Genomic DNA, 27,327 nt, shown 5'->3' with positions numbered 1-27,327 from the left:
TCATTCTTCAAGCCTATTATTCCCAGAACTAGAAGTATTAGCATTTGCTCCAGAAAAAATCTTGCCTCTGGAATGCCAGTGGTTCTTGATCTGCTTCTCAGTATTTTGGTCTGGTTTCAGAAGGATAACATAGCATTTGGGAATGAAAATGCAGCCCAGCAGCCCAGCACTGGAGGCCAAGATGGAGAAGATCTCCACAATCACCATGGCCTTCCCTTTGGTGCTCTGATATGTGGGGAGGAAAGAGGCCCAGACACTGCAAAACACTAGCATGCTGAAAGTGATGAACTTGGCCTCATTGAAGATATCAGGCAGGTTCCTGGCCAGGAAAGCTATAGTAAAGCTTCCCAGGGCCAGAAAGCCCATGTAGCCCAGGATGCAGTAAAATGCAAAAGCAGAGCCCTCATTACATCTAAGGATTATGTGGCCAGATTCAGAGTGTGCATCTGCTTCTGGAAAGGGGGGAGAGGTTCCCAACCAGATGCCACAGAAAATCACTTGCATCCCTGAGCAGACAAGAACGACATAGTTGGACACTCTAGGATGTCTGAACATCTGGATGCTGCTCCCTGGCCTTATGACCCTGAAAGCCAGAACCACTATGATGGTTTTGGCCAAAATGGAGGAAACAGCCACTGTGAACACAACTGCAAATACTGTTTGTCGGAGGAGACACGTGGCTGCTGTAGGCTGGCCTATGAAGAGCAAGGAGCAGAGGAAACAGAAGGCAAGGGAGATGAGGAGAGTGTAGCTCAGAGTCCGGTTATTGGCTCTGACTATGGGAGTGTCTTGGAACTTCACAAAGACCCCCAGAACCAGAGCTGTCAGTAAAGAGAAGGAAATGGCCAGAAAGGCCAAAGTCATTCCCCAAGGATCTTTCACATTCAGGAAGTTCACAAGCTTGGGGAGGCAGCGATCTCTCTGCTTATTTGGGTATTCATCTTCTGGGCACTTCATACACTGCTCTGCATCTGCAGAGACAAAGAAGGGCTCGGTGTTTACATTTAAAGAATTGTTCCCCTGCCCAGATGTAGGAAACAGTTATAAGATGCACCACATTTCTTTCTGCTTCCATAGAATGCAAAATCCCCTTCACACTTTCCTAAGAGACAATGCCACTCATAAGTAATACAGTTTCCAAAGCTGAGTCGACTCTGTTCCTGTCCTTTATCATTGACCGGGCTTGGATCACATGGATTCTGTGTATGCCATTTATTGAAGGAATGATGCTGGTTGCTTCTGGTTTACTCTTTCAGTACAATTACCTTCGAAACTGAAGCCCTTTAGTATCAAATGTAAAGATGACATCTGCGTTCATTGTGTTCATTGTGCATTGTCTAGCTGTGGATTGTCTCCATTGATCTTTCCTCAATCTTCCCATCTCCCAGTGAAGCCCCAAGCACAAATAATTGTGTTTCTGAATATTGTGGAGGTACATACACTGTATATTTTCCTGTGATCTCCTCCGTTGGAATGGGAGCTCCTGAATGCAAGAATTATTTACCTTTTGTCTTTGTCCCCACGATTTTTTTTGTCACCAAGACTGGCACATGGTACATGGCTATTGATTGATGATTTATTAAATGGCTGGCAGATTTTTTCACAGGGAAATCTTTTATTTTGTATGAAGCACTCCTGTTAATGTTCAGAAAATTGATGCTATCCTATGATAAATTCAATAACCCTTCAATATCAGGGCTTAATCATATAGCTTAAAGCCAAATTCTCATTGGATCACAGATGGTATATTTTCATTTGTTTTTGGAATAGTGGCTTGACCATGTTTTAACCCTTCCATTCATATCCATGAAATTTTCTTGAAATTTACCCTGGACATGACATTTCAAAACCCTCTCCAGATCCCTAGATACATCCTCACTGTCCACAGCCTGTATTTTCCCTACACATCCAACTTTCTTCCTTCTTGCTTCTCCCTCTCTTTTATGTGATCTCCTATAACTTGAATCTTTCAGATACCTTCAATCTTGGAATAACCTTGAGATCGAAGAGGAGACCTACAATTTCCCATGTACTTGATAACCTATTCTTCCTTACCTATCCAATTCTTGGTCCAGTCCATTTATTGAGCTATCTGTCTCAAACATGCATACTGATGAATAATCTGTGTATGTTGTCTTTCTAAATGAATATCATTCCTGGGAAATATGCAATCTTTCCCAACTTTTCTGCAATGTGTGGGTATGCAAGATAAACACTTTTGAGGAACTTTATTTCTATACTCAAAAATTCTTTAACTTTGCAGAGCTAGACACAAAGAGCATAATTTGCTGACTAACAGATACATCTGAAGGACCTTACCAACTCTGGAGGATACCCCTGAAATTTAGCAGAGGGACTAGGTCTTCTGATCAGGTTTGTAAGCACCTTTGGAGAGCATGCATGGTTTCCTGTAGGCAGTCGGGCAACAAAAAGTGGGGCAGTAATAACGATTTTAATTTTAATTCAATTACAAAAGAGAACCAATGTGTGCCATCGGTGAGTCCCCCTCACTAGAACCTCTTTGTTGCTAGAGTAATTATATACTCAGACTTATTTCTCTTTGGGTAAAAGTTCAGCAATTCTGAAACCTAACTGCGTGAATTCTTGGAATCATAGTCATGGAGAGAAAGTATTATTTTATCCATGTGTTGGTGCATGGATTTGTTTACTTCTTGATGGATAAACATTGTTGGAAAGAGACACAGTTAAAGCAACATATGAGCTTAAGCCAGAATTAAATTTTCGGGTGGATAATGCCAAAAGAAGACACAGAGAGAAAGACAACTAGAAGGAAACAAAAAGATGGAGAAAAGGAGAGAAAGGAAAAGGGGAGCAAGAAATAAAAAGAAACAGAGAGGTAGACAGAGGCAGAAACAGAGAGAGAGTCAGAGAGGTTCAGACCCAGAAATAGATACAGAGACAGAGACAGAAACAAAGACAGAGTCAGAAACAAGGGAGAAGGGAGAAGGAAAGAATGCCCTGATAGATGTAGCTGTAATCTACAAAGGTTGTCAGGTTATGTTGCTTATGTTAGATCAGAAACATTTCAGAGAAGATTTAACTGCTCCCTTCTCTTCTTTTATTTCTGTAGCTATTTGACATCTTGTGCCTGATCTTAAACTTCCTTAAGCTAACCATCAAATTCCACATCACGGGACCAATTCTAATAAATAAGTGAGGGGAAGAGGGAGAGAGATTGACCAGTGCATTTACAGAAATAATTGGGGACATCCCTCTGTGGTAAAGCAGCACTGACAAAGGGCAACGATTCAGTCTCTTTCTCAGCCATCCATTCCCACTGCCCATTATATGTTAGAGCTCAGACATCTGAGAACCTCTTTTAATGCAGTTCTCTGGTCTTGTAGAGGTCTCTTTTTTTAGGTATTCTGGAAGAGGTGGGACATTAGAACAGCTTCTAGCAGATCTTCTTCTCCAGTTCAAGTCACTTTCAGAGATTCTCTCTTCTATAATTTTCTCTCCCTTGTTCCCTGCCATCATTCCCCATCAGAAGCCCCAGGGTTAAAAACTTTTGATGAAGTGTTTGTCATACCAATCAGGGATTCACTGAGGAAACTGGGTGATTCAAGGGGGAAGTGAGAGAAATTAATATTGTATTATTATATTAATAGCTAATCATTTACTTGTGATCCACCCGTTTCCTTTCGTTTCTGTTAAAACCCAGCTCCTGAAAAAGTCAGTTCATCTCTGAAGGACATGGGAGACTGATGAGATCTTAGCTTCTCTTAGCCCTCAATTGACATGCTCGTTAGCTTGGCATGACCGCACCCACCTGGAAGACCTTCTTTCTGTTCAGAATAGAAACAGAATGAAGTCTGGGTGAGCCTTTGCCTGGGAAAAGTACCTCGGGCCTTCACCCACTCAATTAGAGGACAGGAAAACAGAGCTCATAAAGAAGATGAGTCAGAGGTTCTAGATGGAAACAGGTTCCTCTACCCAGAGGTTTTGAGGGTCCTGCGTCTCATGACCAAGCCACATTCTCAGCAGGAGCTTCATACTTTTAGCCTACCCCATCACTAAATGTCCACTGAGCAAGGTTGAGTTTCACCCTTTCAGAAGGGATCGAAGACTTTTCACGGTCTCCTGTGGTATCTTCAGGTACTGAGAGAAACCAATGATCATCAATTTATTGATTTCTGGCTAGCCTAATTAATAAATTGAATCTTAATTACCCAGAAACTCCATCCATTGAGGTTTTCATTCTTCCTCTTTTCCTTGGTCTCATATGATCTCTTTTGCAGACAGTGATGGCCTTAGAATTGTAGGTGACTTTACACGAATAACCTTTTGGGGTTTTTTATATTGATGTCCATAAGAAGAGAGATCCCCCAAGAAACTCACCCTTCTGACTGGAGATCTCCCTTTCTGGGCATGGGAGGCAGTCAAAGCAGCAGGCAGGCTCCCCCTCCAAAGGAGACTTCCTGAATCCAGGCTCACAACTGTCACTGCATACCCCACAAGGAACCTAATACAATAACAGGAGTGTGGAAAATACACCTTTACCCAAGAATACTGAGCTTCAACTCAGAAAAGGGAAGCTTATTTTCTATGGAGCTCTGCTTCACAAGACCTTCCACATACAGACAAATAGTAGCATAGATAAAATACTTAACTTGGAAACAGAAAGACCTGGATTCAAATCCAGCACCCCATCTTAGTTATATGACCTTATTCAAGTTATTTAACCTGGTTCTTCTTCTGTTTACCACGCTTTAAAATGGGAATAATAATAGTACCCATCTCATAAGGTTTGGGGAGGATAAACTGAGATAATATTTATAAGCGTCCTGGCGCAAATTAGGTGCTGAAAATAGCCCTTCCCTTGTCCCCTCCTTTCATGTCTTTAAGTTGGAAGAGATTCCTTTTTGCAATAAAAATCTGTGGTGAAGAGAAATTGTCTCACAAAATTCCAAATACAATCAATTATATTAAGAAAGCTAAGAGTTTACAATAAAATGTTAACCCAAGACTTCTCTGAAAGTCTAGGAAGCATTGGAGCAAACTGAGCAGTCTTTTATACAGTTGATAAAGTTGTGAGAGGGTACTTGTGTTTGGCATAATCATGCCAACTTGCTTGCAAAAGGGGGGTGTCCAAAGTCCATGGAAAGTAGAAAATAGGTATTGAACCTTTTCGAGAAAATCTGGAAAGTCCTGTACCAATGACCACACAGAGTAGCCTTGTGAAAGGCTTAAGGACAGGCACAACATATTCTAACCGTGTTAGGTCCATGAATTCAGGCTGTAGTAGAGAGAAATGGGGATGTTTGGTCGTCTTAAAAAGTCAAACCATTTTACCGACTCTAAGTAGTCAAACTGTCTTTTAAATCAAACGAATTCTTACTGATTCCAATGATTAGACACAATTCTTAAGCAATAATTAATACATAATAAACTGGTGCATCAATTTTCAATTCCACATTCGCCCATCTGATTCTATGCAGCCGTTCACTCAGGCATGGTCAGCATCCTTTAGAATTAAATTAGTAATGGGTCAATCAAAAGCAAAAACTACAGGATTCAAAAATATGCTAGGCATAAGAAGTTTTATTGTTACTGGCGCTATTACAAAAGGGCCAGCAGAAGGTCAAAAGTTTCTCAGCCTTCTCCATCTGCATGTTGTGATGGCTAGACAGGAATAGGGTCACTGGGTCTGTAAAAGTCCATTGAAGGTAGTCCCCTTTGGTAAGCCAGCATTATGTGCTAAAGGTAAATTTTATATGCCCTCCAGGTAATACAGTGAACACATGCTGTTGTACACTAGTATCCCACTACCAATGCTTATTTGTGGCCAAACTAGTTTCAGATGGGTCAGGCATTCGTGTGACCCCTATAAACAAATTCTCAGGGTGCCATTTGGGAGTAGTCACAGTTGATGGAAGCCCTGAAAGTAGGTCATCTTAGGAGGGGGGTCACTGACAGAAGTTCCTAGAAGTTTTTGCTAAGTCCTTATTTTTTTACAAAACATCTTAATACAGTTTAGTATGTAAAGATCTCTCTTAGAACCAGAGCAAAAATATGGAAATAGAAAGGAGCCCCAAAATGAAAATTCTTATGAAAATTCCAGCCAAAATCTAGAACTCCCAGTCTAAACAAAAATAAATTGCAAGCAAGGGTGGCTAGGTGGTGCAGGGAATAGAGCACTGGCCCTGGAGTCAGGAGGACCTCGGTACAATTCCGGCCTCAGACACTTAATACTTGCTAGCTGTGTGACCTTGGGCAAGTCACTTAACACCAATGGCCCTGCCTTCCCCCCCCCAAAAGCAAAAAAACTATTGCAAGCAGACAGAATGAAAGAATTCAAGTCCTGAGTGATCACAGTCCATAATTATACTCAATTTAGTAACCACCGCTTAAGTGAATTGGGAAGCTTGGAATGACATATTCCAGAAAGCAAAGGAAACAGATTTATAACCCAGAATAAATTACCTAGCAAAACTAAATAGGAACATAAAAGGCAAAAAAGAGAGCTCTTTGATGAAATAGAGGACTACAATGTATTACTCATGAAAAGATTCGGTCTGTACAGAAACTTTGATGTTCAAACATGAGTCAAGAGAATCATAAAACGTAAACACAAATGAACAATGATAAAAGACTAATGAAGCCTAAGTAGTTTACATTCTAATGTGGGGAGATAATTCAAGTGTCACCTCTGAACCTGATAATTAGGGGTCATAGAGGTAGACAAATTAGGTACCTCAGGGTGGAGGGTTATGCCCTCATGATCTCAAGAGAAGAATGGAAAGATGGGAAGAAGAATACATTAGGTAGAAAAAAGAATGGAAGGCTAGGGCAAATTAGCACATTGTCCTTCTTTAACTATTGATTAAGAGGAGGAAAGAATTGCAGTGGGATGGAGAAATTCGCTGATAGAATAATACATATATACACACATATGTATATATACCCATGTATATGTGCATATACATGCACACATAAATATATTTAGATATATGTGTGTATGAAACAAAATACCAGTGAGGATGCCATTGCCTCTGTGATTTTGAATAAATTATTGAAGCTTCCTGAATATCAGTTTCCTCATTTGTAAAACGGAGGATGAGAGCAAGATGGCCAGTGAGGTCTATGCATTATCAAGACCGACAATCTTATTTTTAGAGTAGTCATTCAATGTTTTCTACTCATAAATATATGCATTGCAGAGTAACCAAAGAGGGCAAGACTTATTCCTGTGAGGAGAAGTGTAAAGGTACCAGTGAAAATGTTTCTGACCTTTGAATCCCACCAGCCCCACACTATAACATCCTCACAAATTGTGAAATCTTGACCAAGGGGAGTCTCAGGGACAAACTGCCCCACTTTCAATAAAGCTTCAGTCTCATTAGGAAAGAACACATAGTTCATGATGGCATATTGAGCCTCTGATCTTCTGTTCTCATCCACAAATACCTGGTCACCAGCACTGTTCTTAAATTGGGTGTTCTTCAGGGTGGAATGCAGCTGAAAGGGAAGAGAATTCTTCATCAGTGGGTCAAGCCCAAGAGAAGGACTGCCTTATATGAGAGATACTGGAACTTTTGGGTGATCTCATGGAGTTTTATAGTCTTATTGGGAGGTGGGATGAAATCTGGCTTTCTGCTGGGACACATAGAAGTGAATCTCTGGAACCCACAATATTGCCAATAACCCCCAAGTTCATAATCTCCGTCTCATCCTTGACTCCTCACTGTCTCTCACCCCCTTAATCTAAACTATTGCAAAGGTCTGTTGAGTTCACCCTCGCAGAATCTTTCATATATGTTCCTCTCCTCTCCTGTGATACTGCCACAAGTTCACGAAGTCATGCATGCATTGTTGCGATAGTCCAGTGATGGGTTTACCTCCCACAAGCCTTACGTCATTCCAATCAATCCTCCAGTAAGACACCAAAATAATTTTTCTGAAGTGCAGTTCATACCATTTCACTTTTACACTCAATAAACTATTCTGGCTCTCCACTACCTCCAGAATAAAACACAAAATCTTCTATCTGGCATGCCAAGCACTTCCTATCCTAAGCCCCTCCCACTTTCCCACTCTTGTACTTGCCAGCACCTTCAAACCTACTCTTTAGTGCAGGGACACCGACCTCCTTGCTGTTCCGTGAACAAGACACTCTATGTCTTGGCTCCAGCTGACATTTCCTCGGGCTGTCTTCCATTCCTGGCTTCCATTCCATTCCTCCTCATCCCCATTTCCTTGGTTCCCTTCAGATGCCAGCTGAAACCCCACCTTCTAAAGGAAGACATTCCCAATTCATTTTAATATTGGTGTCTTCCCTCTCTTACTTGTTTCCTATTTATCCAAGAGATGGTTTATTTGTATGTTTGCTTCTGGTCACCTCCCTCCTTAGATGGTTAACTCCTTGAGAGAAAGGACTCTCTCTGTATGCGCAGTGCTTAGTACAGTGCTTTATGAGAGATAAACAAGGCTCACAGGGGCCTGCTAGCACAGGTTCACTCTTGATCTGCTCAGACAGGAAAGACACTAAGAAGGGGTTAATAATCTTACTTTATTCTAGTCTAGTCTTCTCACAAGGTTTGCTGATAACAGGAGAGTCAACTCCTACAGCATTCCTTAATCACCCTTCTTGCAGGGGCCGGCAAGAAGTGGGGCAGCTACTCTTACTTCTCAATGGGGTCAATCGAGACAGGCACAGCTTGTGTATGCCCCTAAATCCCCTCAAGCCTCAGAGCACCAAGTGGAGGCACACACAGCATTAAGCCCTAAGGGTTCCCCAATCACTGACCAGTGCCCACCGGCTTTATAGGGCACCATATTGTTAGCAATATCCTCTCAAGTTCAGGTCACCTCGTCTCTGCATCTTTCTGTGCGGTCTCTGTATGTGCCTACAGTTTAAGCACAAATGTTTATATTATTTATCATTATATAATGCTACACAAGCATGGTGGAGATGTTTTGAACCACAATCCTGAGGACTCACATCTAATACCTGGGAGCAAGAGATCGTTATGGCCATGGATCCTGGGAAACTGAATTCTAAGAAAGAATAACAAAAGTCTACTTCACACACACTAACATCCACCTTATTTACAAGGGCCTATCACATAGTAGACACTAAAGAAATACTTATTGACTGACTGATTACGCACGATGATTGCCCAGAACACGGCTTCACTTATAGTGCTAAAAACTGAAGAGAGGCCCATTCAGTCACTGAGCTTGGTTTCCTTTGGCAGCCTTCTAAAAAAAGATAACCCTGATTTTGTTGGATTCACATCCAGTCAAGGCAATTGCCAGTTCCCAGAGAAAGGCCGGAGGCATCCACATCTGCATATACGTGTGTGCTACCCCTACAGGGGCTGTATATATACAGGGTACACTCACACTCACACTCACACACACACTCACACTCACACATCCTTAAGATTTCTATGGAAATGATGACCCTCAGTGACTTTCTTTCCCAACCTATCCCTAAAATTATTCCCATTGCAAAATACCTAAAAATTCTGATTAAATTGATAAATCCATCAATGGTTCTTAAGGGCAACAGACCATGCTAATTGCCCTGCTAGAAGTGCTGCAATGAGGTGGATCTTCCCAACCCCCAGCCACTGCCCTTTTGGACAGCTCCAATGACTATCCCGACCTCATGAACGTCTTTGCTTCTTGGCACCTTCCACTCCCGGCTCTTGCTTCTTCCCTCTTGGGCAAAATAGAACAAGTTTGATCCTTCTTCCATGAGCAAATCTTTCAAATTCTTGAGCAAACCTATACTGTCCCACTCCTTTGAATCCTCTATTCCCCAACTGCCCAGTTCTTTCAGCCGGTCATCATGCGACATAGGGAAAGAAGTCCCCTGACTTGGCAGCCTTACAGCCCCCTGTCATCCAGTCTCACATTTCCAACAACCTGGATGGTCAATGTTAAAATCAACACATTTTAAGCAGAACTCATTGTCTTCCCCCCAAGTTCTTCCCTCTCCTACTTTCCTCATTTATTGCAGAGGGCAACCTCATCCTCTCAGACCCTCAGGCTCAGTACAGGATTAGCCTTGGTACTCCCCACCTTTCACCCTTTCTATTCAATATGTTGTCACAGCCTCTTGATTCCACCTTTGAGACTTCTCTTCAATGTGCCTCCTTCTCTTCTCTAACACTGCTGCTGTGATGGATTGTATCTCAGATAACACAGGCAACAGAGGTTCAAGATTCTGAGCATATGGATTTATTAAACAATGAGTGTCAATGAAAAATCAGGGCCAAGCCTCATCACATTGGTACTGGACCTTGAATACAGCAGGTGGGGGGGGAAAGATTTTTCTGCATTAAAAGAAAACTAACAAGGTATAAGCCAGGATATAAGATTAGATAATCTGATTTCTAATTAAAGGAAAGATGGTAAATTTCCCAAGATAGGGAAGGGGCAGGGGGGGGGTGAGTTTCTTTGGGTTGGAAGGGGGCAAGTGGGTTTTGAGATCTTTGCTTTCCCAGAATTGAGAGATTCTGATGAATTACATCCACCTGCATTTACCAAACCACATATGGCGTATCTAGGGGTGGGAAACCAGTCAGTGTGGAGGCCATATATGGTTCTCTAGGTCCTCGAGTACGGCCGGCTGACTGAATCCAAACTTCACAGAACAAGCCCCCTTAATGAACACAATTGTTCTACAAAACTTGAACCCAGTCAAAAGGCCACACCCAAGGCTTAGAGGGTCACATGTGACCTCAAGGCCTCAGGTTCCCAACCCTTGACCTTATATCATCTATTTTCTCAAGAGTGATTTACAGAAAAACAACAAGATGGGCAAGAATCCAACGTGGCAGCCCGAAATGGAGTCAGTGTTAATCAGACTGGTTCTCTCAATCCTCACACCAAGCAAGCTCCATTTTAAACCAGCCTTTCCTCTATTTCTTCACCACCACCCTGGCACAGGCCCTCATCGCCACACACGTGGACTATGGCAATAGACTTCTGGTGGCTCTGCCTGCCTCAAGCCTCTTCAGTCTAATCCACCCTCCATCGAACAGCTAAAGGGATTTCCCCAAAGCACAGATATGGACATGTCATCTCCTCTATTCAAAAATCTCCAGGGTCTCCCAATCACCTCCAGGATCAAATCAAATACAGTCTTTTGTTTGGCATTCACATCCCTTACTAACTTAGTCCCTTTCTACTTACCCAGTTTTCTCATGCCTTCACTCCTCATCACATACTCTGATAAAGTGACAGTGACCCTCTTGCAGCTCTTCTAACAAGACATTCCACCTCTCAGCTCCAGGCATTCTTTCATGCCTCCCACACTCTTTTTCCTCATCTCCACTTACTAGACTCCCTGGCTTTCTTTAAGTCTCAGCTAAAATTCTCTCATTTATAGGAAACTTTTGCCACCCCTCTTAAATCTATTTCACTCCTTCCATTGATTCTTTCTTATATTTCCCATTTATCCTGGATATAACTTATTTTTTCATATTTGTTTTCTTGTTTTCTTTTTGGATAATGAATTTCTTGTGTGTGGACTGTCTTCAGCCTCTTTTGTATCATAAGTATATGGCACAGTGCCTGGCAATGGGAAGTGCTTAGTAAATGGCTATTGATTGATTGTGTCATCATGCCTAAGTCTTTTTATTTGGAAGAGCAGACGAATTTAAACCTTGAAATGGATTACTACTAAATTTCTTCTTCTTTGATATTCAGTGGAGTGCACTAACTTGTCATGGTCTTTTTAGAATGTTCCTTTGGCATGATCTTGAGGATGTTTCTGGTTAAAAAAAAAACAACTAAATTCAGGGGGTGACTAGGTGGCACAGGGAATAGAGCACCGTCCCTAGAGTCAGGACGACCTGAGTTCAAATCCAGCCTCAGACACTTAACACTTATTGGCCGTGTGACTTGGTCAAGTCACTTCACCCCAATTACCCAGCCTTCCCCCCTCCAAAAAGCTAAAAAAAACCCAAAACCTCAAATTCTATGGAATCAAGGAAAATCTTCTACATACATGACAAGAAAGTAGTCAAAATCGAAGTGGATAGTTAGTTTAATGTGATCAACTATTTCAGAAGATTGTCTCTGAAGGGACTTTCAGATGATATTAACTGAAAGCAGCTACCGTGTTTCCCCGATAATAAGACACTGTCTTCTTAATTTTTTTTTGGAAAGAAAAACACCAGAAGGCTTATTTTCAGGGGAGGGCTTATGTTGTCCTGCCTCAGCTCTCCTCCGTGGCACTGCTCTCAATGGCGCCAGCAAGCAAATCACTGGGGAAGAACAGGATGACGTGCTCACTGCTGCAGCTCTGATTGGATGCAGCTCAGAGCGCTGCGTGCATTTCACCCAGGGGAGGGGGGCACGGTGCATACAGAGGGTACCATAATGTAGCGTGTAGCGCAGGGGATCACTTTCACTACAGTAGCAATCTCAATAGGGCTTATTTTCGGGGGAGGGCTTACTTTAGAGGAATCTTACACAGTAAGGGGAGGGCTTATTTTTGGGATAGGTCTTATTATCGGGGAAACACGGTAGGTGTCGCAGTGAGTAGAGAACCAACCCTGGATTCAGGAGGACCTAGATTCAGATCAGGCCTCAGACACTTGAAACACACACGCAAAAAAAAACTAGCCGTGTGAGCTTGGGCAAGTCACTTAACCCCAATTGCCCTACCCTGCCCCCTGCAAAAAAAAAAAGCAAAAAAATTATGTTAACTTCAATTTCTGTAATTTCATGAGATTGGGGAGTTCCCTGGTGAGGAAAATCCCTTTACTCGTGCAATACAGCAGATTCCATATGAGTTGGAAAATTATACTCTTTTACAATAACGTGGGGCATAAAAAGCTTGAGAAAGTTGTTCAGGATCACATAGTACGTGTCCAAAAGGCATATTTAAATTGAGGGTTTCATGACTGAGAGATCTACCCTAATATTACAACAGAACACTCGCTAGATCAAATCTTAAATTGGAAAAATGAGGGGACACTTAGTCAAGGATGGAGTTAATGAGGGTTAGTAAAAATATATTTGCCTTGGTATCTGAAGATTTGATAAAAAGGGCTGTGAACTGGAAGAGTTAGATTAGGGAGAAAACTGCCTGTGTATACTTAACATGATAGAGACACCGAAATTTCGGGATGATTTTACTGAGCAAGAGACATTTATCCTCGAAAAGGAAGAACTGGAGAAGGTACGGTGGTATTCTCCTAAGACCTGAATAGATATCATTTGCAAGATGATTGTGCTATGTCTACCTGGCCCAGAAGAAATAACTGGGAGCAAAGACTGAATGTTAAGGAAAAGATACTGCTTCACATCATGGCACATACATGTAGTCCCTGTGGTTGGGGAGGCTGAGTCTGGTGGATTATTAAGTTCAGAACTTCTCACTTGCAGCAGTGCTAAAGCTGCTTGGATGTATGGGTTAATTTTGTCAAAAATATGTTGAGCTCTTATATGCAAAATGTCACCAAGCTACCTGATGACAAGTAGCCTAGGTCAGAGCCAGAGCAGGTTAAAGCTTCCATGGTGATCAGTGGTGGGATCAAGCCTGTGAGTGATCATTCCATGCCTACCCTTGGCTATAAAGAGAGACATTTCCAAGAATAAAATGAATAATCAGAAGAGCCTTGTTTTTTTTTATAAAAATGAAACACCAAAGTCTATAGCCCCTCCCTGCAAAAATAACGACATTATTAGGAAAAGGGTATTTTAACAGGGAATAGCGTCATAAAAAGACTCAGTTTATCTGCCACATGGGAAAAGTAAATGGCGAAGGTGAGAGAGACTGTGTGAGACACAGAAAGAACATAGATAATTTCTTTCCCGAGACACTAAACAACTTAATGATTATGAGAAAGTCTGAAAAACATTTTGAGAGATCTGAGTTTACATAAGCCTGTGAAGAAATCCTGAGGAAAAATCTTGAGAGAACTTTGATATCTTGAGAGTAGACTGTTAGGAGTGTTTATTTCCATAATTGTGAAAAAATCAACAGCTTCCATTAATGGCTAGAGGTGATTTTATCCAGAATCTTTATCATCACAAATATGCGATGGAAGCTTTTCTTTGTGTAATTTGTTACACTCTTTTATTTTCCTTTCGGAGGACAATTGGGGTTAAATAACTTGCCCAAGGTTACATGGCTAGTTTTTTTTGTGTGGGTGTTAAGTGTCTGAGGCTGGAGCCAAACTTGGGTCTTCCTGACTCCAGGGCTGGAGCTTTACTCACTACGGCACCTAGCCACCCCAATTTGTTATATTCTTGATAAATTAAATGGCCATTGGAATTTGTATTTGTCTAAGCTTATGATTCCAGGGATTGATTGAAGAGATCATTAAAATTTTATAGGAAAAGAAGTTTCTCCAGTTCATTTATAAACGGAAATGAGTTTTCAGAGTTAATTGATTGATTAATGATAAACTGCATAACTGATGATTTATGAAGAAATATCATAACATAACTGCAACTGCTTAGAACTCAGAATGAGAATTAATGAAAAATTACTCTCTGGGAGGAGGAGAATGTATAAGGATGGGACATTGGCTTGGTTGTCCCCCAGTGTAGGATGTTTTATAGCCTAATCAGACCCACTTTTGCTAAGGATGACATTTTTAAGGAATTACAGCTGCCACAAAATTGAATGAGATACCTTTGGAGGTGATTGGTAACCTGACTTCCTGAAGCACTGGCAAAATTGTTGCAAAAGAGATGACTTTCCACATAAATGAATTACTACTAATTGGTAGTCTCATCTTGGTCAGCTCTAATCTAGTCTCATACACTCAGTAGAAGTGTAAGCAAGTCATTTAATCTTGCTTGCCTCAGTTTCATCATCTGTAGCATTAGTTGGAGAAGGACATGGCAACCACTTCAGTATCTTTACCAAGAAAACTCTAAATTTGATCACAATATTGTCAGGAGAGTACCTGATGGACAGGAACAAGTGATCAGAGGACAAGTGATCACATCTCTCCCAGACTCTGTGAAAGCAACAGCAATTATAACATTCACATGCAGATTGGCAAGAATGAGGAATTAACAATACAATATTTAAACTATAGATAACCTGAGAACTTGAAAGCTAAAAAGTACTTTATTATCCATTTTGTCCCACCCAGTCCCAAAATATATCTGCACTTCACCATAGCTAAAAAGTGACCACAAATTCAATATTACCTGCCAAGAATGAGGTACTAGATGGTCTTCATCTCCCATTGATCTTTTCTCTGATTTTCTCCTAAACATTTCATGGAGAGTCCAAGCCACAGCATAGACAGTATTGTAGATGGTGTAACTCAAGCCAGACATAGTCATATCAAAAAAGCACAGAGGCAAAATCTCCAAAGATGCATTTAGTGAACAGATGTCTTGGTCTGGGTTGTCTGGTTGATCTGCACAGCTAAAAGCTGAGCGCCAGAATTCCTTCAGTAAAATGTCATCTGGATATTTGGAGGGTGTAACTCTCCTAAGAAAAGTCTTGAAACCAGGGATTTCATTAGTCAAGTATGAAAATGTGAGAGCCCCATGGAAAGGAAGACCTTCAACATACAGGTGTCTCATAGTAATGTCCCAGTGAGGTGTCACAATCCATACCTTTCTTGTGGGTAAAAGAGGTATTTGTGAATATCTCAGAATCATTAATGAATCTGTGTCACCATGGACAACAATCACATTGGCTGATGATGCTAAGATCCTGGGCATGAAGTTCTCTTGTGATTCCGTGTGTCTTCTCTCACTGACAGGGATCTTCTCTGCAAAGGACACACAAACACTATTCTTTGTCATTGCTCCTCTCATTTCCCAGAGGAATTCCTCACCTCTCATATCATCTGAGGCAATGAGACCTATCCAGTTCCATTCAAAATATACCATTAAACAGACAACACCTCGGTAAAGAGAAGTGTCTTTGGGAGCCATCTGATAGAGTGAAGGAAACTGGACCTTGTCAGTAAAAATTGAATCAAAAGGACCGTAGCTGATCTGGATAAGAAAGAAACATGGATCAGTTTGACCCATGGCAACAGTGAGAGAGAGGCAGAAGACTTGGGTAGCAGATACAGCGCCAGTCCTGGACTCAGGAAGTCTCAGCTTCCTCAGTTCACATCTAGTCTCATACACTTCACAGAAGTGTAGGCAAGCCCCTTAATCTTGCTTGCCTCGGTTTCAGAACCTGTAGCATTAGTTGGAGAAGGACATGGCAAACCACTTCAGTTTCATTACCAAGAAAACTCTACATTTGATCGCAATGTTGTCAGGAGGGGACCTGATGAGCCAGTGTAAGCGATCAGGGGCCAAGTGATTACATCTCTCCCAAGATCATATCATCTTGGAAGCACCAAAATCTTTGAAATCCCTGGATCTATTTCTGAAAATAGCATTGCCAAAAGAGCCTAAACCTCAGTAGGATCCCGACCCCTAAAACCCACACTGAAAATAGAAGAGAAATTTAACATAAACAAAAAGTTAAAAGTCAAGAAGCAGACTGGAAAATGAGCAAACAATAAAAAAGTCTGACCATAAAAATCTAGTATGGTAAAAAGTAAAATCAAAACACAGTCTCAGAAAAAGACAATGAAGTCAAAACAATTGACAAACAAGGCCACAAAGGAAAAAAAACTAAGAACTATACAGAAGCCAAACAAGAATTCCTGGAAAAGCTAAGAAATTATTTTCAAAATGAAATACAAGTGAAAGAGTAAAAAATAGGTAAAAAATGAGAGTGAGGAAAGAAAATTATGAAAAGGCAATTAACAATTTGGTAAAAAAAAAAAAACAGCATGAAAATATTGAAGAAAACAATACCTTTAAAACAGAATTGACCAAAAAAGAGGAACAAAAGCTCACTGAGGAAATTGATACACTGAAAATTAGAATTGGACAAGTGGAAGATAATGACTCCATGAAGCATCAAGAAATAATAAAGCAAAAAAAAAAAAATTAAAGAAAATGTAAAATAAATCTTTAGAAAAATAACTGACCTGGAAAATACATTGCTGAGAGCTAATTTGAGAATTATTGGAGTACCTGAAAGTTATAAGCAAAGAAAGAACCTAGATATCCTATACCAAAAAATTATGAGCAAGGGGAGGCCAGGTAGCATAGTGAGTAAGAGCACTGGCTCCAGTGTCAAGATGACCTGGGGATCGAATCCCGTGCTCAGACACTTAGCACCCACCCAGAAACACCTAACCATGTAACCTTGAGCAAGTTACTTAACCCCAATTGCTTAGGGGCGGCTAGGTGGCTCGGCGAGTAAGAGCACAGGCTCCAGTGTCGCGATGATCTGGGGATCAAATCTGGGCTTAGATACTCAGCACCACACCCAGAAATAACTGGCTGTGTAACCTTGAGCAAGTTACTTAACCCCGATTGCTTAAAAAAAATTATGAGCAGGAAAACTGCTTCAATATCTTAGAGCCAGTGTGTAAAATAGGAAATTGAAAGAATCCACTGATCACCTCCTGAAAGAAATTCCAAAATGAAAGCTCCCAGGAATATTGTAGCCAAATTCCAGAGCTCTCAGATTAAAAATATACATATATATATATATTTCAACCACCAAGAAAGAAATCATGCAAACATCATGGTGTAATATTTAGGATCACATAAGGTTTAGCAGTTTCTGTATTAAAGGACAAGAGATCTTGAGAAATGATAGTCCAGAAAGCAAAGATCTAGTATTACAACCAAGAAAACCTACCCAAAAAAACTGAATGTAATTTTGTGAGGGAAAATTCACAATTAATGAAATAGAGTACTTGAAAATATTCTTGAAGAGAAGACCAGAGTTAAATAGAAAATTTGACTTTCCAGTACAAGACTCCAGTAAAGCTCAAATGGTAAAAATTAATGGGGAATCATAAGGGACTCAACAAGGTTAAACTCTTTATATTTCATATACTGGAAGATGATACCCATAACTTCTAAGAACTTTTTCATCACTAGGGAAGTTAGGAGAATTTTACAGAGACACAGTATATGGGAATACATCGGTTATTTTAGGATGAAGAAAATAAAGAATTGTCCAGTGAAAGAGATGCCCTGGGAGAAGGGAGAGAAAAAATATCTCACTTAAAAGAGGTGCATAAGGAAGAACTTTTGCAGTGGAGAGTAAAATGCTGAGGAGAGGCAGCAACACTTGAACCTCACTCTAACCTGAATTGGTTCAAAGGTGGAAGAATGTAAATACTTACTCAATTGGGTGTAGAAATATAACTTATCCAACAGAAAAGTATAATGGAAAGTGTGTAAAAGAAAAGTGGGAATAAAATGGAAGCCTGATGAAGAAAGTCAGTGAAAACAAGGGGAAAAACTTGCAGGATGTTTGATAAAGTTCATATTTCTCAAATATATGGGAAACTGAGTGAATAGAGCATCGTCCCTGGAGTCAGGAGGACCTGCGTTCAAATCCAGCTTCAGACCCATAACGCTTACTTGCTGTGTGACCTTGGGCAAGTCACTTAAACCCAATTGCCATGCCCTCCCAAAAAAGAAAGGAAAAAAAACAAATTAGAACAGACAAAATGGAAGCTAATGACTTTATGAGAAATAAAAAAAAAATTTTTAAACACAGAGAATGAAAAAATAGAAGACAATGTGAAACATCTTGTGGGAAAAAACAATTGAACTGGAAAATACATCCAAGAGAGATAATTTTTAAATTGTTGCACTACCTGAAAGCCTTAATAAAAAAAAAGGAGCTACACATCTTCTTTCAAGCAATTATCAAGGAAAACTGCCATGATATTCTAGAACTAGAGGGTAAAATAGAAATTGAAAGAATCCACTGATCACCTCCTGAAAGAGATCCCAAAATGAAAGTTGCCAGGGACACTATAGTCAAATTCCAGAATTCCCAAATCAAAGAGAAAATATTACAAGCAGACAGAAAGAAGCAATTCAAGTATCATGCAGCCAGAGTCAGGATTATACAAAATTTAGCAGCTTCTACATGAAGGGATCAGAGGGCTTTGAATATGATATTCCAGAGGTCAAAGGAGCTAAGATTACAAACCAGAATCATCTACCCAGAAAAACGGAGTGTAATACTTCAAGGGGGACACTCACAGAAATAGAGGACTCTCAAACCTTCTCAATGAAAAGAAAATTTGACTTTCAAATACAAGAATGAAGAGAAGCATGGAAAAGTAAACAGGAAAGAGAAGTCATAAGGGACTTATTAAAGTTGAATGTTTATGTTTCTACATGGAAAGATGATATTTATAACTCAAGACACCTTTCTCATTATTAGGGTAGTTGGAGAGAAAATATATAGACAGAGGGTGCAGGGTAAGTTGAATATGAAGGCATGCTATCTAAAAATTAAAAATAAGAAGTGAGAGAGAGGAATGTACTTGGAGAAGTAGGAAAGGAGAGATAGAATGTGGTCAATTATCTCACATAAAAGAGGCAAGAAGAAAGTTTTACAGTGGGGGGAGGAAGAGGGGGGAGATGAGAGAGAATGAGTGAAACTTTATCTCCTCAGAATTGAATTAAGAATGGAATAATATACATACTCATTTGGGTATGGAAATCTATCTTACCCTATGGGAAAGTAGGGGGGAAAGAGACAAGGGTGGATGATAGAATGTAGAGCAGATTGGAGGAGTGTGTAGTCAGAAGCAAACACTTGTGAGGAGGGACAAGGTAAAAGGCAAGAATAGAATAAATGGGGGGTGGGATAGAATGGAGGGAAATAGAGTTAGCCTTTTATAACATAGCTATTACAGAAGTGTTTTGCATGACTACACATGTATAACCTATATTGAATTTCTTGCCTTCTAAGTTAGGGCGGGTGGGGAGGGGGGGAGAGAGAGAATTTTGAAAACAAATTTTTAAAAATAAATGTTAATAATTGTTTTATATGTAACTGGGAAATAAGACACACAGGCAGTGGGATGTAGAAATCTATCTGACCCTGTAAGAAAATAGAAGGGGAAGGAGATAAGAGAAGGTGGGCAGGTGATAGAAAGGAGGGCAGATAGGGAAAGGAGCAATCAGAAGCAAAACTCTTTTCAGAACATGGTGAAAGAAGAGAGAATAGAATAAACTCGGGTAATGGGACTAAGAGGGAGGGAAATACGGTTATCAATAGCAATTGTGAAAAAAAATTTAAGGAAGCTTCTCTGATAAAGTCTAATTTCTCCAACATATAGAGAATTGTGTCACATTTCTAAAAATAAGAGCCATTCCCCAATTGATAAAATTAGGCAAAAGATATAATCAGTCTTCAAAGCTACCCATAGCCATATAAAAATATATTCGAACTCACTATTGATTGGAGAAATGCAGTTAAAACAATTCTGAGACACTACCTCATACCTGTTAGATTATATAATAGGACAGAAAAGATAAATGACAAATTGTGGAGAGAATGTGGCAAAAATGAGACATTAAGGGATTGTCAGAGTGGTGAATCGATAAAACTCATCTAAAGGGCAATTTGGAACTATGCCCAAAGGGATATAACACTATGCATGCCCTTTGACTTAGCAATACCACTCCTAGGTTTGTATCCCAAAAGAGACAAAAAACAAGAAGGAAGAGGATGTATATGGACAAACATATTTACACCAGCTCTTTTCTGGGGGTGAAGAATAAGAAATTGAGGGGATGCACATCAATTGGGGAGTGGCTGAATAAGTGGTGGTATGTACTTATGATGTAATTCTATTGTACTATAAGAAATGATGAACAGGATTCTCTCAAAAAAACCTAGAAAGATTGACATGGTTTGATGCAAAGTGAAATGGACTGTGTACAAAGTAGTAGCAATATTGTAAGATGATTAGCTGTGAGTGACTTAACTATTCTCAGGAACACAATGATCCATGAAAACTCTGAATGACGTAGAATGAAAAATACTATCCATCCCCAGAGAAAGAACTGATTGTGTCTGAGTATAGAGTAAAGCAACTTTTGTGGGTTTTTTCACTTTCTTTATTTTTCTTGAGATTTTTGGTCTATGTTTTCTTTCACAACATAATTGTTATGAATGTTTTTGCATGACTACACATATATAACATATATGGAGTTGCTTGCCTTCTCAATGGGGGAGGGTGAGGAGGAAGAAAGGGAGAGAATTTGGAAATCAAAGTTTTAAAAAGAAATATTTTAAAACTTGTCTTTACATGTAACTGTGGGGAAGTAAATAATAAATACAAAATTAATTGTAAGGAGTTAAATGTATGCTAAACTTTGTATAAGTGGTCTGGTGCCCTCTACTGCTCTCAGGCACATGGAAAACATTGATAACACAAAGCATGGCTTAACCACATCTCAGATTTTCATGACTCTCTATACCCACCATAGCTCCATTCTGTGGATGAGATCTCATACATAACTGAAATGTAGTGTTTGTGCACCTAAAGGCATCAGAAGTTCTGCCCAACTCCCTGATACTCATGACCCAACCTTCTGGTTGAAGAAGAAACCTGGTCTCATTAATAAAAAAAAGCAAATCAGTTCCATAATAGGACTGATGCCAGGCCTTGCTAATAACAATCATTGTTTTCAGATATCAGGATAAGAGATATGAATCCACATATCACACTATGAAGAAATCTACCCATCTGTGTAAGCAGACACATAGCTCCTCTCCTGCCATGCTGTACCCCATTAGGATCAAGGAAAAAGTAGCCCAGAATGGACACACCAAACTGCTTATCCAGGACCTTATGCTACTATATCATCCGGCAAACAAAGATGTGAGATGAATTCTGTGTATGAATGCCCTGACTTAGGGATCTCACTCTGATTTCCAAATCCAAACCCAGAGCTAATCCCCATGTCATTTAATCTGGGAAGATTGTGAGTGTGTATATAAATATATGTGTACATATATAGTAATATACATATATGCATATGTATACACATATCTGTATATACATACACATATACACACAAACATACAGACAGAGGTATTTACATATTTATGTATGTATGTACATGTTTTGGTCTCCATATCTATGACCAGAATTCAATGCTATTGACACCACAAAGCTCCTTTTCAATATTCCTTCGAGGCCCTGAAATGCTGACTCAGTAACTGTGCAGCTGTGGAAGATAAATAATATTGAATGAAGCTATGAAATCATTAACATGAGGAGTGTGAGTATAAAGTGGAAAGAGCCCCTCAGTCACTTCAAAGTGAATAATGTCATAATAAAACTGGCCTCCATTTCATGAAATCTAAGAATCACCTCTTCCTTTATTTCTGTTCCATGAAGCCACCCCCACTTCTGTTCTTGGTTCTGAACTAACAAAGCAGTCACTTATGTGCCTGGTCAATGACAAAGGCCTGAAGTGCAGGTTAGCCCAGCACCAAAGGCAGTGCTCATGGAAGATTCCTTCCAGTCATTAAAAAGTGAACTACTTTCTGAAAGGATGGTCCTCATACTACATGTAGCTATGTGTCTTCTGTCCACTTTAACAATGTCACTGACAAAAAGGGGAAATGACCTATTTGTACAAAAATATTTATAGCAGATCTTTTTGTAGTGACAAAAAAAATGGAAACCTAAGGGATGCCCATCAGTTGGAGAATGGCCAAACAAGCTGTGATCTATGATTGCAATGAAGCATTGTGTTGTAAGAAATGACAACAGGATAATTTCAGAAGAACCTGGAAAACCTTACAGGACCTGATGAATAAAGAAGTGAATAGAACCAAGAGAAAGAACAGCAATACTGTTCAATGAAGAACAATTCAGCTACTCTCAGCAACACAGTGATCCAAGAAAATTCCAAATGACTAATGATGAAGCATATTATCTGCCTCCAGAGAAAGAACTAATGTTGATTGACTACAGACTGAAGCATGTTATTTTCACTTCCTTCCATTTTTTCTTTTCTTTTATTCTCCTTGTACAGAATGACTAATATGGAAATACTTTACAAAATTGCACATGTAAAACCTGTATCTGGTTGCTTACCATCTCAGGGAGGGGGGAGAGTAGGGAGCGAGGGATAGAATTTGGAACTCGAAACTTTTAAAAATGTGTTAAAAAATAAAAATGCCAATAAAAAACCATGTCCCTGGCCTATTTCTGAGAAATATCAGGAATTTACTCCAGGACCTGCACATTCTTAAAAGTACTTATGGTGTTATTAGCACAGCTTCATAGGCACTCCCAAATACCTGCAGCTTTTATGCCAGTGCTCATGTGCAGCCTTCCTTTGGCAAAGAACACTCTTCTCAATAGATTTAGAACTAAGATTAATGAACTAAATGATTTTGAAAGGTGAAATAGAGTAAGATGTAACAGACTGATTGATCATTCAACTGAACAATCAGGAATCTAAGTTTTAGTCGTAATTCTTATACCTGTTAACTGTAACATTGAGCAAACATTTTAATTTCTACGATCTTCAGTGACCTTATCTGTATAATGGGCAAGTGTATCCAGATTGCCTCTTAGATGCTTTCATGGATTGGAAGTTAAATGATTCCACTTCTATCCTTGTCTTACAATCTGGGTGATGTTCCAAGGCAGAGTCACCTTTCCAGATGGTAGAGACATATGCATAGTTCAGTGGCAAGAGTGTTAAAATGATAGAAAGAAGAACTGAGATCAAATGCTGCTGCAAAACATATTAGCTGAATAATCTTGGACAAGGAATTTTCTTTTCTCAATCCCAGGATCCTCCTCTGTAAAATGGGGAGTAATAATCCACCTGCCTTACGGGTTTGTTGTAAAGATGAAAGAAACACATAAGTAAACCATTTCAAAACCTTGAAGCACTTCAAAAATGCTCATTATTCTTGTTGCTGCAGTTTGATTGTGATTATTTTAGTTGTTACAGGCATAGGATATGTCAGATTCAATACCACTCACCTGTGGAACCTTGTAGAGGTCAAGCAGGGTCCCCATCTGGAGAGAGAGGGCTGATGTGACCCCTCCAATGACAGCCACAGCCTTGTCCTGCTCTCTGCAGCTGTAGTTAGGGATGAGCTGGCCCTGCCCAGACAGCCAGAGCAGGGAGCTCTCCAAGGTCCTCTCATCACTGTGGTAGGTGTTGTAGATGTGAAATCCTAAGGAAATGTTGGGCAACAGTTTGGGATCCCTGTTAATTTCCTCTACAGCAAACACAAGAGCCAAAGCCTGCTGGTAATTTTTGTGCATCCACCTATGGGGGTGACAACATAGAACATTAACAAAGCCTTCAAAAAGAATAGTTTTCTGAAGGATGACAACCCCAGACATCTGAAAGAAGGCCAAGGACTCCAAGGGCTCTTCCTCTCATTGCATTGAATTAGAAATCACCATCTCCATGTGCCTTGTTCCTATAGTCTTCCCTTCTTGTGATTCCTGAGATGGTGAGGACTAGTGGCTTTAAGTTCTTATGTGATTCTGCCTGCCTGAGACAGTCACTAATTCCACAAATAAATATTGAGCACCCTGTATGGACTAGGTCCTCTAAAGAATCTGCATGGTCCTTGACTCTACAACGCTTGGCTATAGCGGGACAGATAGTAGCTAGAACAATAACTATAACACAAGCTGGTAGGAAATATATCCAAGGTGAATGGCACTGGGGTCTCAGAAAACTGACAAGAGAAAAGCCCCATGCCCCTGAAGAAATAAGAGAAGGTGTCATGGAGGGCATCACGGCCCATGAACATTGAAAATTATATTGATATTGGGGTGTTTGGGGAAAAGGCCATTCTAAGAGGAGGAAATGATACAAACAAACTCACACCGATGTGGGAGTAAGAGGTGCTGCCCATGTAGACCCCAAGTGTCTTCCTCAGATCCTGCCTGATATCTCCAATGGAAGATGAGGTTATGACTCAGGCTTCCCTCTATCCTCACTTCCTGCCCTGCCTTATGGGGAACAAGGAGAGGAGAAATCTAAAGTCATTTTAAAGGTTGTGGCTTAGTACCAAGTTTTTAACCAGGAAGCCAATAATAATGAACAAATATCTCTTGTTTTGGCAATGATTTTACATATATCCAACCTAGTAAGATTTTTCCAGCAGGTGCCACTTCTCAGTTAATCTGGGCCTGTTTTAATGCAGGCAGGAGGTGAGCGCGACAGAATCCCAAGTCCTGGCTACCTCACTTAACATGATAAGAGCCACAGGATTTTGAATCTTTCTTAAGACATCACTGGCTGCATTTCAGAAAATTTGAGAACCTGTGTCTATTTTTTTCTTCTTATGTCATTTTCCACCAAATTAGAATTAAAAAGCACATAAATATAGCCTCACCAAGAAGTGCTGTTCTGGAGATAAAATTCAGAGACTGCATAGAGAATAAAGGGGCATTTGGCGTAGAACAGGATTTTTGCTGGAAGTTTCACAAAGGCATGGTAGAACCTTCTTTCCCCTCTAAGACAAACACCAGATCTGCCTAGTTGGTGAATAATAAAGAAATTAGAATAAGCTTTTTAAAGCATAAAAAGTGTAAGCAATGACTTAAAGATTTGTCTTCTAGACAAAAAATTATGACTTAAAATCTTATTTATAAGTGGAAAGAAAAGTATAAAGGGAAATAAAATTCAGAGACATTAGGAGGTCCTAGAAAGTAAGATAAATTTCTAGGAGCATTTAGCTACAAGAAAGTACAGAAGAAGTAATGAGAATGTTCATTTGCCAAAGAACCATCTGATGTCTCTCATAGTCTGTATCCCACAACCAGAAGAAAGAGACAGCTGCTAATCTGAATTCCTCAGCTATTACAAAGAGAAACTCCCCAGGGACTATTGAATTTCAGTCAGAATGGCATTTCAGCAGGGCAGAATTACAGAGGCTTGTGTGTGAATTTGCATTACTACACACAGAGTTCCTGTGATGTAAACCTGGATTTATGCAAAAACATAACACAGGACAAAACCCAAATCTAAGGCCTGCCATCAGCATGAATGTCAACATTCTTCATCAGAGTCCCAGAGAGGAAGTTCAGTTCCGTTTCTCTTGGATGCTTTGATTTCAGCAAAACTGACCTAGAGAAATAGCACCAAGCTCCCATGTGACCTGAAGAGGACCTGAATACTGCAGACATCACTGAGCAATAGCAGGCATTGCATAAAGACAGTTGTACATCTCACTCAGCACCTGTTACAGCTGTATTCTGGTTATACCATTCTCTTCCAAATAAACTCAGACCTCCTGAGCCCTCAGCTTCACACTCTTTCCTGGGCTGGTTTAGTCAGCTTGGGTGTGGTTCCTAGTCTGGACTGCTCTGACTACCATGAACATGCAACTAGCACCAAGAATAAGCAAAGAAAATGATTCACACACTCACAAGAGTGAGAAGATCTGCCAATGTATTGACCGCTGGCAGAGTGGGTGGGGAGAATAGAAAACATTTTCCCTAAAGAAGGAGATTCCATGACTCCCTAAAATGTTGTGTGCACTTATCATCTGATGGAAAAATGCAGAGCCTAAATATGAGAGCTTTCGTTCTGACAGATGGGGCAGACATCTCCTTTTCCAATATCAGTACACTTAACAAGGATAACTCTGAGAATGTGAAAGGGGAACAGGCCTCAAGAACTTCTCCTGCTTCAGGATATTACCCTAATTCCAGAGGGGCATGGGGTATAAGGACTTTAATTATTTCCACTACTTAAATATCAACAAAAGATGAGGACAGGAAAGACAGAGTGATAAAAGATCGAGCCTGCTCAGGACTCAGCTTTCTTGGTATAAGTCTCTTGGACAGTAGTGTGAAAGGGAAAGTAAAAGAGAGAGGTTTCCTCTATTTGCTTTGGAAAGACAATCAGATATAGGGGAAACTGAGAAGAATGTGAAAAATTGGGGCAGCTAGATGGCACAGTCAATAGAGCACCGGCCATGGAGACAGGAGGACCTGAGTTCAAATCCAGTTCAATGGATTTGGAGACAGGAGGACCAGTTCAAATCTTTAACACTTAGTAGCTGTATGACCTTGGGCAAGTCACTTAACTCCAATTGACCTGCCTTCCCCCTTCCAAAAAAAACCAAAAACCCAACCAAGAATGTCAAAAATTCAGTGATAAGAAGAGAGGGGGAATATCCATTGTCTCATGCTGCATGAGCCTACCCTACTGCTCCTTCTATAAAGGCCCATTTTTAATCATCACAGTGAAAATATGCCTAGACATAGTGGGGTACTTACTGATAAGGCTTACAAGCTTTATTAGGACTTTTAAACAGTTCTGCTCCTGTCATGTTGTTGACTTCAACTGAGAACAAGGGTAAAAAGATCCCAATCTCCAGGTCCCCATCTTGGGAAACAATGGGGTTAATCTGGTGGAAGCAGCGGGTCTTCTCACTCCTGTGCCCAGAGCCTGGAAGGTGCAGCAGCAGACATATGAGAAGGAAAGAAAACAGTTGAGAAGGATTTTTATGAATATGGGGCAACATCT

The 27,327-nt window shown here is 40.2% G+C and overlaps 1 protein-coding gene across 1 annotated transcript; it reads right to left on the bottom strand.

Annotated features, from left to right (window-relative positions):
• Positions 1–27,327, bottom strand: LOC138167680 (vomeronasal type-2 receptor 26-like). The gene is made up of 6 exons (XM_069096625.1): positions 27,078–27,327; positions 23,811–24,102; positions 15,151–15,954; positions 7,252–7,479; positions 4,360–4,483; positions 1–971 (listed from the first exon to the last, which is right to left on the bottom strand). The coding sequence occupies exons 1-6, from the start codon at positions 27,323–27,325 to the stop codon at positions 1–3; spliced, it is 2,667 nt and encodes an 888-aa protein (XP_068952726.1). The 5' UTR covers positions 27,326–27,327.

The sequence above is a fragment of the Petaurus breviceps genome, unplaced genomic scaffold (assembly GCF_028583685.1).
Source record: "Petaurus breviceps papuanus isolate PSGF00001 unplaced genomic scaffold, PetGlider_PUasm1.0 287, whole genome shotgun sequence".
Lineage (NCBI taxonomy): Eukaryota > Metazoa > Chordata > Mammalia > Diprotodontia > Petauridae > Petaurus > Petaurus breviceps.
This window is presented reverse-complemented; position numbering and strand designations above follow the sequence as displayed.

What these genes read in the sequence shown, in the direction of transcription:
- LOC138167680 (XM_069096625.1), bottom strand. Translation starts at nt 27,325, where the DNA reads ATGTTGCCCCATATTCATAAAAATCCTTCTCAACTGTTTTCTTTCCTT. An exon ending in ACCTCTACAAGGTTCCACAG is followed by an intron (nt 15,955 to 23,810) that starts GTGAGTGGTATT and finishes TTTCTTATCCAG; the next exon opens with ATCAGCTACGGTCCTTTTGA. An exon ending in GGGGCTGGTGGGATTCAAAG is followed by an intron (nt 4,484 to 7,251) that starts GTCAGAAACATT and finishes TTATTGTATTAG; the next exon opens with GTTCCTTGTGGGGTATGCAG.